Source organism: Excalfactoria chinensis, chromosome 1, assembly GCF_039878825.1.
Source record: "Excalfactoria chinensis isolate bCotChi1 chromosome 1, bCotChi1.hap2, whole genome shotgun sequence".
NCBI lineage: Eukaryota > Metazoa > Chordata > Aves > Galliformes > Phasianidae > Excalfactoria > Excalfactoria chinensis.
This window is the reverse complement of record NC_092825.1, coordinates 61,845,442-61,862,806: the sequence shown is the minus strand read 5'-3', so window position 1 is coordinate 61,862,806 and position 17,365 is coordinate 61,845,442. Positions and strand designations below refer to the sequence as shown.

The following is a 17,365-nucleotide window of genomic DNA, read 5'->3' as shown; positions in this document are numbered from 1 at the left end:
AATGCAGACATCAGGGAGCAACGACAGAATGAGGTCAGAGTCTGATCTACAACCCATGGAGCACGGCAAGCTGTATCTAGGCCAACAGTTTGCTGTAATCTTGTTACTTAATGGGAGGCAGAGGAGAAGAGGGAATATCCTTGGAGCTCATACAAGAACCAAGTAATAAGCGCTTAAAAGCAGGCTTGAGCTGGGGCACAAACTTAGAGAACTCTCAGTCTCAGCACAAACACTTCAGTTAGCTGGCACTGCCTGTCACATAGCAACAAGGTGCAAAATGATGGGGGACTGTGTCTGCATGTCTTTCTGCCTGTGACGCACCTTGACAGCCATCTCCTGCAGGAACCCCCCCGGCCACAGACTCACCTCTGCTTGAGGCCCTGCATCTAGAACAGGTTCCTTCATCTTCACGGCACAGAATAGGGCTGCAGTTATTCCAAGAGCAGTCTTTAGTTTTGATTACCATCTATGTTAATATCCTAGTAGTAGGAGGTTGGAAGTAGGATGTCAACTTTCTTGGAAGAAAGAAGGAGAAAAAACAACAAACCCCAAACAGGAATGTACTAAGAACATGGCAAACAGATGGCTGTTTTTATTTTGCTGCATGTGGGGGAGTCATAGGTCTAGAATTTCATAGCAGGGAGGAATTTCACTTGTACAGATATCAACAGAAAGCCTTTCTAATGCTGCTTACATGCTGACTTGAGCCAAACATCTCCTGTGTACATCACACACATCTGATACGCTGGCTGCGTCACTCGATGCCAGCCCATCCTGTGCAGAGGGTGATGCTTGAGGACTGGGAGGTTGGCTTGCTGAGGAGAGAATGCATTTCCTCTCCAACCCTTAGTAAGCGAGCCAAGAATCTTCCAGCTCTTCCATTATTAATTAATATGTATCTTACATAATGGTGGGAACATCTGCAGAATGAAACATTTACTGAACATCAGATCATCTAAACCTCTGTGATCAGGAAGAGCCACAATCAGCCCTTCAATTCTGCTCTGAAGAAACAAAGGAAGGATGAGGATGGACAGAGCACAGAGCTCGTGTTTTGTCTCATACACCTAACTGCTCAGATTAACAGAAAAGTGTTCCCTTCCTTTCCCTTCCTTTCCCTTCCTTTCCCTTCCTTTCCCTTCCTTTCCTTTCCTTTCCCTTCCCTTCCCTTCCCTTCCCTTCCCTTCCCTTCCCTTCCCTTCCCTTCCCTTCCCTTCCCTTCCCTTCCCTTCCCTTCCCTTCCCTTCCCTTCCCTTCCCTTCCCTTCCCTTCCCTTCCCTTCCCTTCCCTTCCCTTCCCCTTTCTTCTTTAAGGGCCACCCTACTACTGTGGGATCCTTAAGCAAGCTAGAAAGAGATAGAGATTAAAAGGGCAATCTTCGGTGCTCCATTCTTCTTCACCAATCTCCTCTGGTTGACCCCAAGTCTCAGAGGGAACAAGAGGAAGCAGAAGCTTCACTTGAGACTACAGACCCATGAGACTAGCTGAACCAGGATGCAGTTAATCTCTGATTTTTTGTCAGATCTTAGCTGAGACTGGTAGAAAAAGCCTGTTTCACTCATGTGATAGAAAGTGGCTTGAAGGCTCCTCACTTGAATAGATAAAAATGGCTCTGTTGAGAAAAACTCCACAGAATAATCGCAGAGGGATTCAGTGGTGCACAGTTGCCTGCCTGATGGCGTGTGAGCACAGCCCACACTCACACACCCGACTGTTCTGCCTTTTGCTCTGGGCTCTCCATTGCTCACACAGGGGATCCCACCCACTCCTTCCATGAGAAGGGAGATGAAAAGCAACCTGCAAGTCACTTGTGATGCACAAGGATTTGAAATAACAGTCCACAATAGCTCAGCAATTTCATTTGCAAGCACAAGGGAATGAAGGTATCTTTTTAAGGCAAACTGAAAACTATTAAGTCTACTGTCACTGTGCAGGTTGTTTCTACCACACAGCAGATAAAGCAAAGGAAACTAAAATACAGTGATTAAAACAATAATTTACTGCAAAGTTTTGTGTTTTTGTTTGTTTTGTTTTTTTTTTTTTTGTTTTTGTTTTTTTTTTTCAGAATACAGGTATTTTGTGTGTGCTTTACAATCAGCTGTAGAAATAACTACAGAGACTTAAGATATGGAGGTGGTACAGTGCATTGTCCAACAAACCTTTGACTGCTAAAAAGTCACACCAGGTTGACTACTAGGTACTGCTGGATAATTTGTACAGCCCTAAGAGCTGCCGGTGTACTGCCTGTGCTACAGCGACAGCTCAGCCTCCAGCAGTCAAATAGATGCTCTAACAACAACTACAGCTGTAAAGAGCCATAAATGCAACTTTCAGAGTAAGCAAATGGAGGGACGCACCCTCATGCCATACATATTATTTGGGGCTGGGAGTAGCGTTGAAACAGTTGACGATAAAACGTTCCTCAAGCCCCAGCTCAGTTTGACTGTGAGTTCTACAGGGCTGAAGGAAGGGTCCTGGTTTTATGCAGCTTCTAAGGGGCTGTATCCCAGTTCGAAGAACTTAGGGGCTAATGTCCTGAAAATAACAAGCTCTCAAAGCAGCAGTCACACCAGACCCAAGGCCTCTTTGGCTATTGATAGAACTATAGATTTCACTGAGCAATCACCCTGAATGACGTATAAAGTTCAAGCACGAGCATTTGAAGTGCCAGTTATAAAAGTAATTGATAGAAGAACAGCATGATCATGCGAGTCTTAATGCCTAGATCTGGGAAAAGCTTATTAAGGTTAGCTTGCAAGGGAAAGAAGTTTTGAAAACATATCCAAATAGCAACAATCCTCCTCAAAAACAACTATGCTTATACTATCCTGTAATGATAAACTAACATAGGAAAAACAAGCAAGCAACAATCTTGAATATCTGCACCAAAAAAAGAAGAAGAAAACAGCAAGAGATACTTGGTCTATTCCGAGAAAGGTCTCAAAAATAAAATTTTCTTCTCATTACAGAAATGATTGCTCCTGACAAACTGCCTTCACTTTATATATGAAACAGAGCTAAAATAGCATAACTCCAGCCTGAAAAATCTAAGGAAAAAATAATATCGATATCAAGTTTCTGCTTCTCAGACTCCCTGACCTACAAGCTGATTAGGTTAAACAACAATATGATGAAAAAAGAGGCCGTGCCCCTGGCATATGGTATTATAAACACGGGGAAGTGCCAGTATAAACCTTTATCAGGAGACTGGGTTCTTTGTCAAGCAGTGCCTTTCTCTCAAAACATCCCTGCTGCCATACGCCTGCAACCAGCCAGCTGCAGAACCTCATAAGAGAGTTCTTATTTGCCGTGCATAATGCTTTACAGCTTCGCCACAGGGTTGCTGCTACAAGCCCTGACGTCACCACCTCGACTGGAGGCTGGAGGCCGGGAAGTGGCAGCTGAGGAGAGGCGGTGAAGGGAGACCACAGGGAGTGGGGATGGAATGGCAGGCCTCCCTGTTGGGCCTTCAGCTCTCAAACAGACAGCAGAAAAGCAGAAATGAAAGGCAAACACATCTGATAATGTCTGTGAAGTCCACAAGATGGGGAGCCTTGCACAGATGCTCACCTTTATTTCATTTTTTTTTTTTTTTTTCTTCTCAGATGCTAAGAAGTCAACAAGCAAAACATTTTACCTTGTAGGGGAACAACTGCAACTGAAAGTTAGTTGGAAAACATGAGGCAAGTATTTCCATGGAAAGCTTAATTACTTCAGAAGTTGGTCTGATAAAACTCTTAATGCTTAAATGCACTTTTTTTTTTTTTTTTTTTTTTTTTTCAGAGAAGAGACAGAAGATTTCTACATCCTTGTCTCTCATGCGATCCCTGCAGCCATGGCTTGAAAAGGAGCATCAGAACACTGCATGAACTCCTAGGGTCATACAATCACATAAGCACTGCAGTTAACACTTTGGAATAATGACTGCCTTCCAGCGTGAGCATGACCTGTTGGAACAAACAAAACTTAGAAAACCAGCATAGGCACATGAAGGTGAAAAGAGCACCTAAAGAGGCAAGAGAGAATGAAAGGGCCTATTGTATCATCTCCTATGGTTAAATTTATGCAGCACCAGTAGTATAGTAGAGCACTTGCAGGCTATAAATGCAACATCTGCACAAAGGCAACAAACCCATGTGCATCCCCTCCCATCCCCATCTTCTGTAGGAAGGGAAAGCAATGGAGGAGTAAAGCATTGTTGAGAAATCCAGAAATACACTGCTGAACTCAAGAAACCTCTTGGTGGAGAAATACGGATCTTTCAGTTCAGTAATCAAGGCTGCAAATATCACTTCAGAGTTGTGATGCATTGTACAGCAGCATGTTAAAATGACTGTTATGAGCACTCAAACTACAGTAGCTCTACTCAGAGTCCAGTTAATGAATGTACAGGAAGCGTTGTACTAAACTCCTGTGGCACGTACAAATGCATACGCTCCTGTCAGCTAACCAATAAACACTGTGCGCACTAAATCCAAAGTCACAGTCCTGGTCTATTTTTTGCCATTCTTCCCATAAGAAAAACTAAAAATAGGCCCATGGGAACTGTGCATGGGACTCTAATCTTCAAATGTTTAACTCTTACAGTAAAAACTGCCTAGCAATGCTCCTGAAGGGATTCTTCATGGAATTTGCATAATATATTTATGTATCTAGGCACACACGTATACAGGGATACAAACCTCTGCAGGGATAATGACAGCCATGAGAAACTGTGGATGCACGCTATGACTAGTTGCACACATTTCCAAAGTTTGCTCATAAATGATCTATGAAGCTAAAAATAAAGATACGGGGAAACCTGGGCATGACCTCTTGCAGCTCTCAACTCCTGCTCACAGGCACAGGCCTAGGGGGGAAGAAACAAAAAAGCCAGCTCTTCTGAAGAACTGCTGGTATGCTATCAAGCAAGGCTACAGAGCTGGGTGTGAAAGGATATTGCCGATACTCTGCAGAAAAGAAATTCTTAAATTTAAAATAAAAGATACATCAGTAAGGAGAAAAAAAAAACCAACAACCAACAAATCAGCTCCCTGCATAAGCAGCACTTACTGTCTGTGCTACAAGGTTTTTTGAATGCACTATCTGAGGCAGCCATTCAGGAGGATTACCCTCAAATGCTGCAAGTGGCAAGTATGAAAACCAACAGACCTCTTCCTTCACCCCTGCTGCTCCTCCAGAGAAATGCTGCCTTGGTGTTAGGATAGATAATCCTCCCCTTGCTATGTCTCACCCATTGGAAAGGGCACTTACAGTTTCTGGCTGCGGCAAGCTGAGGGAAGCATATGGCAGCAAGCGCAGATGGCCGCACACACAGGTTCAGGCAGCTCAGAACACGCAGTGCTGAATTATCCAGCAAAGAAAACAAATGTTAGGAGACATCACATTGAGGCTGACTTGACATCCCCAAATCCAGCAATGTTTATTCTTTGGGGCCAATGCTTTGAGGAAAAATGCTGCTAGATTTCTGCAGCACTGCCCAGCACTAGAACGGCATGAAAGCCTCCCTGTGCCTTTGTGGAAAATTACCTGAGCACTTGCTATGGACTACAACCACTAACTTCACATTGGTTTTATTTCCTTTCATTCATTAACAGTGGTGCTTAGTGCTTACAGACTGCTGAATTACTCCTTCATGGATTTTTAAATACTTTTGAGAAGATGACTAAACAGCAATTTCTCCCTGATAAAAGATGGAAATGCAGGGCAGAGAGTCCTTCATTTTCCATCTTGTTCTGGGAAAGCTGAGGGGCACTGCCAGAATCACAAGTCACTGCCTGAGCATCACAAATCTGGAGTCAGGCTGCACCCACTGCAAAATGATATGGATATAGGAAACCAGAGGGGTGAGGGAATGGTCCTGGGAAGAAACGTGCAGTATCAAAGGTTTGGAGCATGTACAAGTTTGGGGAAACGTGGTGGTACTCAGAAAGGAGCAGATTTTGCCAGGTTGTGGTAGGAGCTGATGGGGTGAGAGACATGGAGCCAACACAGTGCAGTGGATAACAACAGGATGGAGTAAGGACGTGTAGGCCAAGGTCTCCCACAACACACGTCAGTGGTGAACTCCTTAACGCTAAGAACAGGCTAGGATGATGAACCAACAATAGAAATCTGACCTAGAGAAAAGACTAGTAGGAATTGTCATGAGCTGTGAGAACTGGGAGGAGCATCCACCTGACAGAGTGCATGCTCATTTTCAGCTCTTATGGCCTGAATCATTAAAAACTCAGGAATGAAAAAAAAAAAAAAAAAAAAAAAGAAATCTGGGGGAAAATAAATAAAAAAACCCACAGGGAATTTTTAACTTAAAAAGTCCAATTCTACTTCATTCTTTCTTCTACTGCATGGCATACAGCTTAATTAAGTGACCACAGAGCACCTCACTACAGAGTCATTTCTCATTCAGCACCCGTTCTGTGTGCTGCCTACAAATGCTCAAATGCTTCTGAATGTTCTATTTTCTTCAGTGTGTACAGCACTGAGATGTCTTAACTCCAAGCTACGACAATTCTCCTGTTTTCTTTTTCAGGATTCATAACCACAGTATCTGTGAGCTTTGGAAATATTTATTTTAATAAGACTTCCTTAAGGAAGAAGGCTAAGACAAAGAGCGTCAGGTCAAACACATCTACTGATTTGAAAGGTACAGTATGAAAAATCCGAGGCTTATTTCTGAGAATTTCTGGTGTTATATAACACTTTCCACATTCAAAACAGTTCCCATTGATCTCTGGAAGCATTCAGTAAATAAGATAAGGAGTCAGGCAGTCATAAAAACAGGAACTCACTTATAAGAATCAGGATTTTAAACAAATTGCCTTATACTGCACAAAAAGTCAGCACTCTAGGGCATCATTCACCTATCTTAACCCTGAATTTTTCCTTCTGCAGTCTCCTGACTCATTCTCTAAACACATACTGACAGCCTCAAAAATGCGATCCAAGAAAATACTGCTTCCCTCAGTAGAGAACACGGATTTACACTCAACACGGGTTTCTATGCAATGACTGGATCAAGGAAGCTGTAGGAAAATAAATATGCAGGTATGTGTAGGAGCTGCATATTGTTTAAAGGCTTTGGACATAGGGTGAAAATGAAAGGGTAACGTAATGTGGGCTAGTTAAGTTCATGTAAGCTATCCCAATTCTAACCTTCTCCTTTCTGAAAGCTCAATAAATTCTTTTATAATGTTTTTCAGAGAAATTTTATGAGGTATACAATCAGAAAAGTGAGACCTTTCTGTTTCTGCTTCAAGTTTTGCAAACATTTAAAAGCAGGAGCAAGGGAAATTATTCAATGTGAACAGGCTCAGAAATGGTGGCCTGGTAGAATATAATCAAAAACGATTTTAGGCTCATGTTTGTTTTTTGTTTGCATGTTTTTTCTTACATTTAGACAGGATGACTTCTATTTACCTAAAGGCTGTTGATGTAATCTGTCTATACTTCAGCAAGGCCTTCAACATTGTATCCCACAGCATTCTCCTGGAGGAGCTGCCAGTCCGTGGCTCGGACAGGTATACTCTGCTGAGTAAAGAACTGGCTGGAGGGACAGGCTCAGGGAGTGGTGGTAAATGGAGTTAAATCCAGCCGGTCACTGGTCATGAGTGGTGTTCCAGGGGTCAGTACTGGGGCCTGTCCTGTTCAGTATCTTTATTGATGACCTGGCATTGAGTGCACCCTCAGTAAGTCTGCAGATGACATCAAGTCAGCAGAAGTGCTGATCTGCCTGAAGATAAAAAGGCCCTACAGAGTGATGTGCACAGGTTGCATGGTTGGGCTGAAGCCAATGGGATGAAGTTCAACAAGACCAAGTGCTGAGTCTTGCACTTTGGTCACGACAACCCCATGCAGCACTACAGACTTGGGACAGAATGGTTGGAAGACTGTGTAGAGGAAGTGGACCTGGGGGTACTGGCTAACACTCAGCTGAGCACAAGCCAGCAGTGTGTGTCCAGGTGGCCTAGGAGGCCACTGGCACCCTGGCTTGTATCAGAAAAAGCACTGCGAGTAGGAGCAGGGAAGTGATTATCCCTCTGTACTCAGCGCTGGTGAGGCCACACCTTGAGTACAACATTCAGTTTTGGGACTCTCACTACAAAAAAGACATAGAGGCCCTGGAGCGTGTCCAGAGAAGGGCAGCAAAGCTGGTGACACATTTGGAGTTAAAAGCCTTAAGAGAATCAGCTGAGGGAACTAGGATTGTTTAGTCTGGAGAAGAGGCTCATGGGTGACCTGATTGCTCTCTATAACTACCTGAAGGCAGTTTGTGTTGAGGTGGGATCAGCCTCTTCTCTTATGTAACTAGCAATAGGACTACAGGGAATGGCCTCAAGTTGCACTAGGGGTGATTTATGTTGGATGTTAGGAAATACTTCCCTGAGAGTGTGATCAGGCACTGGAATGGGCTGCCAGAGAGGTGCTGGAGTCACCAACACTGGATGTTTTCAAGAAATGTTTAGAAGTTGTACTGAGGGACATGGTTTAGTGGGAAATATTGGTGATAGGTGGACAGTTGGACTGGATGATCTTAGAGGTCTTTTCCAACTTTGGTGATTCTCTGATTCTACGATTCCATCTGATTCAGTAGAACCATCTGACTCCAACTGAAGGAAGAAACGACCCATTCATGAGCTTATGAAACTATGTGCTGCCTTTAAGAAAAAAGAAAAGAAAAAAGTTAAACACTTCTCATAGTTTCTAAATGTATGTCTTCATTAATTTGCTTTCCTAACAGTCTATTTTTCCAGAACCTTGTCCTTTAGTCTAATAGCTTGTTAACTTGAGCTTTCAAGAATGCTTTCCCAGAGGGTTTTCTGACATGCACTGTTGTTCAGTTATAGGTACTTCTACATAATTTACTACTTTAGAGGAAAGAAAAGTGAGAAACAGTGTTATAACAGAGACTTGCTCTTAGTAAATGGGCAGCTGCATTTTAGGCTACTTCTTTATCAGATCTCTGATTTAATGAAAAATGTTTGTGCTCAGGTCAAGGGAAAGACAGAAGGAATGAATATTTATTTGTCCAGTTTGCATTACATTAATTAGCTGAGTACATGCAGACTGTAAAAACAAGGAAGGTTTAACATTCAATTTGCTTTTCATGCCTTTAGAGAAGTGACTTTCTCCCCCTCACTCACAAAATTGAGGTAGTTATTATTTTTGTACAACAAATAAGTCTGTAAGGCCTGTACATATTCTGAGTTCCAGGAACAAAATCTGAAAGTATCAGAACAACTAATTACAAAAAAGATGAAACATAAATCCTTCCTACAGCATCCTTACTACTTGCGGCAGCTCTAGTGACCTGGTCAACATGAAAAGACCTGCTTTATTAAAAAAAAGTACCTTTTCATATTCCACATCAGACATTTTCTCTCACCATCAATAGCTCCTGAATTTGACCTTAAACCAGCTCTTACTTTCCACCGTCTTTCAAAGACTAATGGTATGCACTTCTGCACACATAGCATTAAGAAGTTGCATAGTATAAGCACGTCTCAAAAAAAACCCACAAAGTTTCTGCAGAAGTGAATAATCTTTAACTAAATATGTTCTAGTGCCAAGAATTACTTACGCCTTAAAATTTAAATTCTATCAAAAAATCTAAGCTGCTTTCCCTTAATAAATAAATAAATACATAAATTAAAAATTCCTCATGCTTCTCACTTCAAAACAAAATATGCCAAATAACTGTACTGAGACCCAGCTAACCTGCTGTTACTAATATCATCATCATCATAGTATCATAGTATCGTGCGAGTTGGAAGGGACCTTAGAGATCATCGAGTCCAACCCCCGGGATTCGAGCCCTCTAGTGTAGCAGAGCGGCAGTTTTACCACTTGCGCCACAGGGGGGATTCGAACCCAGGCCCTTCGGTGTTGCAAGCGGCGGTTCTAACACCGTGCGCCACCGGGGGCACACAATATGAGCCCATCATGTGCAGTGACAGCATGGTAGTGACATGATAGTGTTAACATGACTGTTACAATAACAGTCATCTGTATGGTAACCACAACATAAGAAATATTCAATTAAGGGGGACTTATAAAGGCTAAAACATCATTGCTTTATCCTTTCCTATGCATAAAGGCTCCCGTGCAGAAAAGCGAATCTGTTCAGAGGGAGGAAGGTTCATTTCTGAGCCAAGAAGCTGAGGAATGGTTGGCAAAACTGAAATGCTGTTGCCTCCAAGGCCCCTTCTCATGGCTGAAATGAGGGTAGGTGGCCCCATACCCCTTCCTAAAAGGCAAGAAAAGGCAGTGAAGAGATAGGGCAGAAATTGCACCTGTCTCTCCCTCCTCTGCACCCATCCACCTGGACAGGACAAAATTATAGCAAGAAGCAAAGAACTGGAACAAGAAAAAAATCTATCACGTTTTCCCAAAGCATTATTTAAAGTTCAGACTTTCTACTATGCTTTGGGAAGCTTGAAATGGAAGAAGGAAATTAAGCAATATCTTTTGATTATTGCCATGAGCATAGTGATATCACAAGTCACATCCAGTTTGCCAAGGTCAGCTTGCACATTTTAACATAAGTAAATTCTATAACGCAAAAAATCTGCTAACTTGCTCAACAGAGGCCACCCAGAATTATTCCTTTGACAAGACTGCGTAAAAGATACAAAAGGTCTTGACTTCAGATAATTATTAATTCTCTGGAGAAACACAGAAACTTTTAAGGGTAGGAAAACCTTTTCAAGCTGAAGATACAGAGCATTTTGCTTTCCTACATCACGACCCAATGGACAGCCTTCAGTCAGTAGGTATGTACTGCAGAGCTGCCATTGCAGTCACTTTATAAAGATTGTTTTAAGGTGTGTTTTTTTCCTTTTTTTCTCCAATGAACTGCCTTCTGCTGGAGGGATAACAAAATGAAAAAGAGGAAAAACAGAAAGGAATCCAAAGAAGTCAACCACACATCAGTGCCTCTCCTGTCAGGAGAGATCATACTTTCCAAAGTCAACATTTTTCTTCCCTCTCTCTGGTTTCAGGGGAGGGTAGAAGGGGAGAATCTATCAAGAGTTTATGAAGCAAAACAAGATAAGGCTGAATGTTTTTGGCTTTCATCTATACAGTGACAAATATGGGCTATAAACAGTCCTTCGTTTCTTTTATCCAGGGCTGGAGCTGCTAGAGAGTGAGATTTGAAAAATACCACTTCCACATTTTTATTCATTACATCACTAAATATGACTCTACAAGCAAAGGAGCACACATGATGCAAGCTAAACCACTTTGGAGAGGAAGACTGTTTCTCTTGGACTTCCTTACAACTTTCTGAGGCCAACAGCACAGTTGAAATTCAAGTGTCTGAAAATCCAAACATGGCATTTTCTTATTTGAATGCTCTACCTGGTTCTAGCACCATTCGCCCAAGGAAGAGGGAGAAAAATTGATTCCTCCCATCAATCTTTCTTAAAATTTTCATTTATTTATATATATTTATTTATTTATTCCACTTCCACAAAAGAAATCTCCTCCCTTCCCTCCTTTTTTTTTTTTTTTTTTTGTGGGCAGGGATAGGGAAATAGGAACCTGAAGCAGTTTCCCAGCCCATTCTAAACATGTGGGCAGCCTGTTAGCTTCTCCAGCTCTCTAGCTGGCTCTTTTCCATAATGAGCTCAGAAAACACAGAGCCATCCCCAAACATTACAAACACCAGACTGTTCTGCTTCTGCAGACTCCATCAGTGAAAATGATGAAGCAAGGCAGGAAAATATCCCTCCTTCCTCTACCATTCATTTATAATTGACCTCTTTGATCTTCTTCCTGGAAGGGTCTGAACTTTTCCTTCAGGTAGGCCAGTGTAATGACAGTAAAAACAAAAACTCAGCATTCACTCTGAGAAATGTCAGGGGTGAAAAAAATGTCCTTGAGAGAAATGTGAAAAGGAAAAGTTGGGGAGTGGTAAGGCTCCCAATCTCCTAAAAGAATAAATCCATGACAGTGTTGTCTTTCTTTCAAGCAAGAAAATCTCTTTGCATTTTCTAGGTTACTCAGGCATTACTTTTGAATCCTAATTGCTAGGGAAACAAGTAACAAGAAGGAAAAATATCCAGCAAATTAGTACTTTTAGTACTTTTTTTTTTTTTTAAATCACTTTTTGTTGCTGTTATTTTTGTCAGAAGGAACATGAGAGATCCATGGGATGGACAAGAGATAGGGTTAATGGCACCTGAGGTACAAAGGGTTAGATAAAAAGTGAGTGAGTCTTTCTGGTATTACAGAGCGTACAAAACTCAATACGTCTGTCTAAAATGATTTCTAACCTTTATTATTGCAAAAAACAAACACCTGGAGTGACACAGAACTCTATTAATTGCTGTATTTGGCTTGCAGAGTGCATACTACCACTACTGCAAAAACCATGTGGCCACAAAGCCCCACAACGCTAGGTACAACTTTGGAGATTCTATGCAGAAAAGAAGCTGGTACATCACTGCCACAGCTCCTGGGGAGGACGTGTACTCCCAAAGTAGCAAACATAGCAACGTATGGTCACAGCCTACAGTCCAAAGCACAAACCCACACAATTCAGCCCTCTGTAATCTCACTTCCTTCAAATGCAGTTTTTATGTCTTACGAATGCTAACAGAAACCTTGCTCTACTAATCCAGACATGTAGCCGTCAAGCTTAGAAATCTCAGAGTTCTTGAAGAAAGAAGTACAATTAAAGCATTACGGGTAAATCTCAGTTTGGATTAAATGCAAGGTTTTGCTGGTTTTGTAATCACTGACAGAGAACCCACTCAAATAGGTAATTTATTGTATAACGAGAAATATAGCTTGAAATGGACCTTTGGAGGTGTTTTATTCCAAGTGCCTGTTTAAAGTACTAGGTTCTTCAGTGTTAGATTAGTTCAGGTCGCTGGTTCAGGTAAGCTTTCCATCTCCAAGTAAATGTGTCGCAGTCATTCTGGAAGGAAAGAACTACCCACAATGAGAAAAACTCTAATTTTCTCTTGCTCTAACAACTATATCTATATATTGTAGCATACATGTCTGTGTAAAACCTGGTTCCACCTTCCTCATAATCCACTTTTAGGAAGACTGAAGGGAGCAAAAAGATCTCAGCCATCTCCTAAACATCTCCTCGCAGTCTTAGTGGTGACCTCCTTCTGTTTATTGAGATTTCTTGCACAAGCAGCACATTGTGGGCAGTCTTAGGAGCCCCAGAGGGAAGGATCCCTTCCATCAGCTGGCCAGCTATGCTCTTGTAAGGGCAATGGGTTCCTGGTGAGGTTCCACAGCTGGGTGGTGCGGTGCTGACTCAAGGTTTGGCTTGACTCACTGCTGACTCATTTCTCTGGAGCCCTTGGTGCTTTTTGAGCTAATCAGTCAAGAGTGCTAATGGACTGCTGAAAAGGGTAAGTTGCTACTTTTGTCCTTATTAATGTACTATAATTAACAGTATTCTGCCTACCGCTAATAACAGAGCACTTCGACTGAGTGCATCAGAATTGACTGATACCATATTTGTGACAACTCTCACAGAATGGATTTTCTAAAATATAAAACAACAACAACAAAAAAGCATCGGCACTGGGTGTAACACTGTCACCTATGGAACAATAAAAACTGTGAAAAAAAACATGTAGCCATAAGGCTGACAGCTGTTCAACAGATACTGGACTAATGCCACAGTCCTATATAAATCTATCCTTCTAAATTAAAGAGTTCTTAGCGCTACAAAACAGGAGACCTGAAATAGCACCCTGAAATACCTCTCTTTCCTTCCCGTTCCCAGTATGCAACAAAACAAGAAAGCCACAGCAACTTTTCCTCATACAGAATATCTGACTCCCACACAACCCCCAGCTCGGCACTCAATCACAGTTTTGAACTTGTCATACCATGAACCTGGAGGAAATACTTTAATTTGAAAGGTATTTGTAATTATAATCAAGAAAGCAAGCAAGTGTTCAATCTACCGGCATCATTGCTACATTTAACTTCCTCCCAGCTGTTTCTTCATATATAGAGGCATTTTACCTTCATCGCACTAAAGCAAGCAATTTTTCATACTGTGCAGAGAATGAGTGAGAGGCTTCAACATCCTCCCAAAGAACGCCTCTCTTACAACAGGTACAGAATAACACTACCTTCATTGTCTGAAGGGCCAGAATGCCAAGAACCTTTGAGGTTCTGCCAAGAATACTTTAGTGTATTCCCTTAGAAAGGCAGTTAATTTTTTTTTAATTACCTTTTAATGTATAAATATATATATAAATATATATGAATGTATTAATATATGCCTTTTAATATGTAAACCACCCCGCAAACTAATAAGGTTAAAGAGAAGAAGATAAGGTCCTTCTTTATTCGCATCTGATAATTATAGAGAACACCTCAGTCTGATGAAGGATAACAGACCTCCGTGTAAGAAACAGAATATTGGGCTTTTTCCATAGCAATGACTTGAGCAACAAGACCGGAGGTGGCTTAAATTAAAATATCAGCCTCAAAAAAACTTCTCAACACTATCTGACTAGTATGATTGAAAGTATCTGACCAGTGTTTGGTCTTTCAGAGTGGCAAGTGAAAAGGACACTGTAGACATCACTAAGCTGTATGACTGCTCCGTAAATCAGACTCTAAAAATGGTGGAATTCACATGAGGTAGCTTCATCTCAGTTAACTTTCACTCAGGGAAGAATTAAATGATGTTTAATTCTTCCTTCTGCTGAGGGTAGAGGAGAGTGGGCACCTGCAAACAACCAAGACCACACATCTCTAGCAAGGGGTAGTTCAGATGGTTTTTACTGTAACACACAAAGAGTTCTTTTAAAATTAATTTTAACATGATGTTTTTATGACATTTTCAAAATGAACTGTAACAAATTTCTCAGAGTTCAAAGCCAGAATATTAATATTTCTCAGACTTTCTCCAGGAAACTGTCAACAATCTTCCAATCTTCATCTTATAGAGCAACACGCCTGACTATCTTAAAAGAAAGAACAGAAAATCTACTTAAAATGGCAGTGGCAACATGGTAGCTAGTGAACTTTCCATATCCTCAGACTAGGCTGAACTGGTGCTTATTTCCTTCATACTTTACCCCTAAAATTAAATTCCACTTATTAGACCTTTTCCTCCCCCCCATTCTGGATTCTTCAGCATAAAACAGAGCTCTCATATATGTGATGTACTAATAGTACCTGATAAATAGTTTCTTTCTCTATGTGGAATAAAATAAACAGAGCTCCTGGAATATTTTTTTTTCTTCACTTTGCTTTTGTGACGCTACTGTAGCCTTTAAATACAATGCAGGATGCTACACATACCATAGTGGCACACACACCATTTTGTTACAGACTTTTGCCTTTCACATGTATCACATATATTCCAACATTCATCCCAGTGCACTTCAGATCCCACTTCAAGTAAAGCAGATAAATGATCACTGACGTGGTTATTGGGAAATTTATTGTACTGTCAGTCTAACTGACAAGAGGAATTTGCTCTCAGTACAGAACCACAGTATCTTTTTTGTAAATTCAGCAGGCACCTCCACGTCATATTAAAACATCTTGAGTACTCTAAACCCACATCAATTACCACATTGGATATTATGAGCAAAACTATGATTCAGTGCTCTTTTGAAAACCAAGGTAAGCAGAATAAAAAACGTCTCACACATTTGTCCACTGCATGTTGTTGAGGAGATATGAACTACTGAAGGTTCAGTTTCAGCGCAGCTGAAGGTCAGAGGAGTAAATAACGGAAGCCAGGTTAGGATCAGAGAAGAGGGAGTCAGAAGATCTTCCAGTTTCTAGGAGATGACATGTTGTTTAGGCATGCCACCAATCAATACGTTAAGGAGGAATTAATAACTTTTACCTGTAACTCTCGTCTTTATAATCACAGCATGGTATCTAAGCATAGCTGGAACTGAACAATTATGGACATGTGCTGGCAACCAAAGGAGCATACACCTTTTGTAAAGAAAGACCTTTTTCAAGCATCCTTCCCTGTTTACAGCACAACCAAAGCTATGTTCATTCTTAACACCAACCAGCTACTGTTTTTCCCCTTAGATCTCATCCCAGGATTGGGACAACTTTCTAGTATTTCTTTGCTAGAAACAATAAGCAGAGTGTACCAGGTACCAGGTATATGCATGTCTTCTGTACCTACAGATGAGTATCCACGTTGCCAGGCTAACTTTACCAGCCAGCTAAACACAGATGCCAAAGACTAGAAGAAAGGAAACTGATAGCAGTGAGACTACTAGCAGAATCACAGCTATTATTCTTCCTTTTTGGGAGGGATGTGCAGAGGTCATGGATGACAGTGGGAAATAGGAAGCCGATCGCTCCTCTAGAAAAGGCTCAAATATTTATAGCATATTACATGGATCACTGCTGTTCTTCCTTTCTGATAGTATCTGAAAACATGAACTATGTAGTTACTGTCTGGTTGTTAAATGGTTCAATCTATTGTTTAGAACTGCATATGGCTTGTGCGTGACAAGGTATGGATTGTCCCATAACTGTTGGGGCTGCTGTAGACATTTAGCAATGCAGTGATAAATAGACACGTCTGACAGGTGTTGATAAGTACTCACAGTATCCTTGATTTCCACTACAGAAATTTTTGTCAGTAAAAAAAAAACTTCTAAATGAAATAAGGCCAATAAAGAAACCAACTTTTCTAGAAATCTAGCCTTTAAAGGAAATAGACAAGCTAGAAAAATGAGTAGTTTTTTTAATGTGACTGGGTAACGTTTTAACAACTTGCCTGTGGTGCCGATGAACTGGAATATCGAAGATTAGTTGGATGAATAAACTGTATTACATCACGAAGAAAATGAAGTGCTTAAATAGAATAGTCAATCCAAATTTTACTGATTTTATTGCATTTTAAAGGGCTTGGTTTGTGTGTGCATGTTCACAGACAAGCACATACTGACTAGCAGAGGTTTGGGAACAGAAAAGCACACATACCTATATATGGCTCTGTTAGACAGAACTACAAATAAGTGCAAAAACAAGTACAGTAAAATATATTGAAAGACTCCTATGCCGAACAAAATAACAGAGCAGACAGATTGGAGCGTTTCCCACCAAAACAGAATTCATTCCTGAGGTATTCATTTCAATGGAAATATGCTTTTTCTTGTATTGAATTTAATAAGAAGATCTGCCAGTTATTACAAATGCAGAAGAAACAGCTACCCTGAGAGACCAAGCTGGTCAAGAACATTAAATCCTACAAGTCTCAAAAGGTTAGTTCCTTTTAATAAACGGCTCAGACACTGTCTTTAGTAATCACAGCAATCCATAACAACTATTATGCTACACATCTCTGGAAATAGGATGTAGAACTTATAGGTATCAGGTCAAATCTCTCCCA

The 17,365-nt window shown here is 41.0% G+C and overlaps 1 protein-coding gene across 2 annotated transcripts in view; it reads right to left on the bottom strand.

Moving 5' to 3' along the window:
• Positions 1–17,365, bottom strand: part of PDE3A (phosphodiesterase 3A) — a 231,962-nt gene that overhangs the window by 100,685 nt on the left and 113,912 nt on the right. The window contains exon 1 of one of the 2 annotated variants that reach the window (XM_072361485.1): positions 367–469. The exons of the other annotated variant lie outside the window; for it this stretch is intronic. Within the exon in view, the coding sequence (XP_072217586.1) occupies positions 367–405 (39 nt within the window). The 5' untranslated portion in view covers positions 406–469. Of the gene's footprint in view, positions 1–366; positions 470–17,365 lie in introns of those variants that run through there. 2 annotated transcript variants of the gene reach the window in all.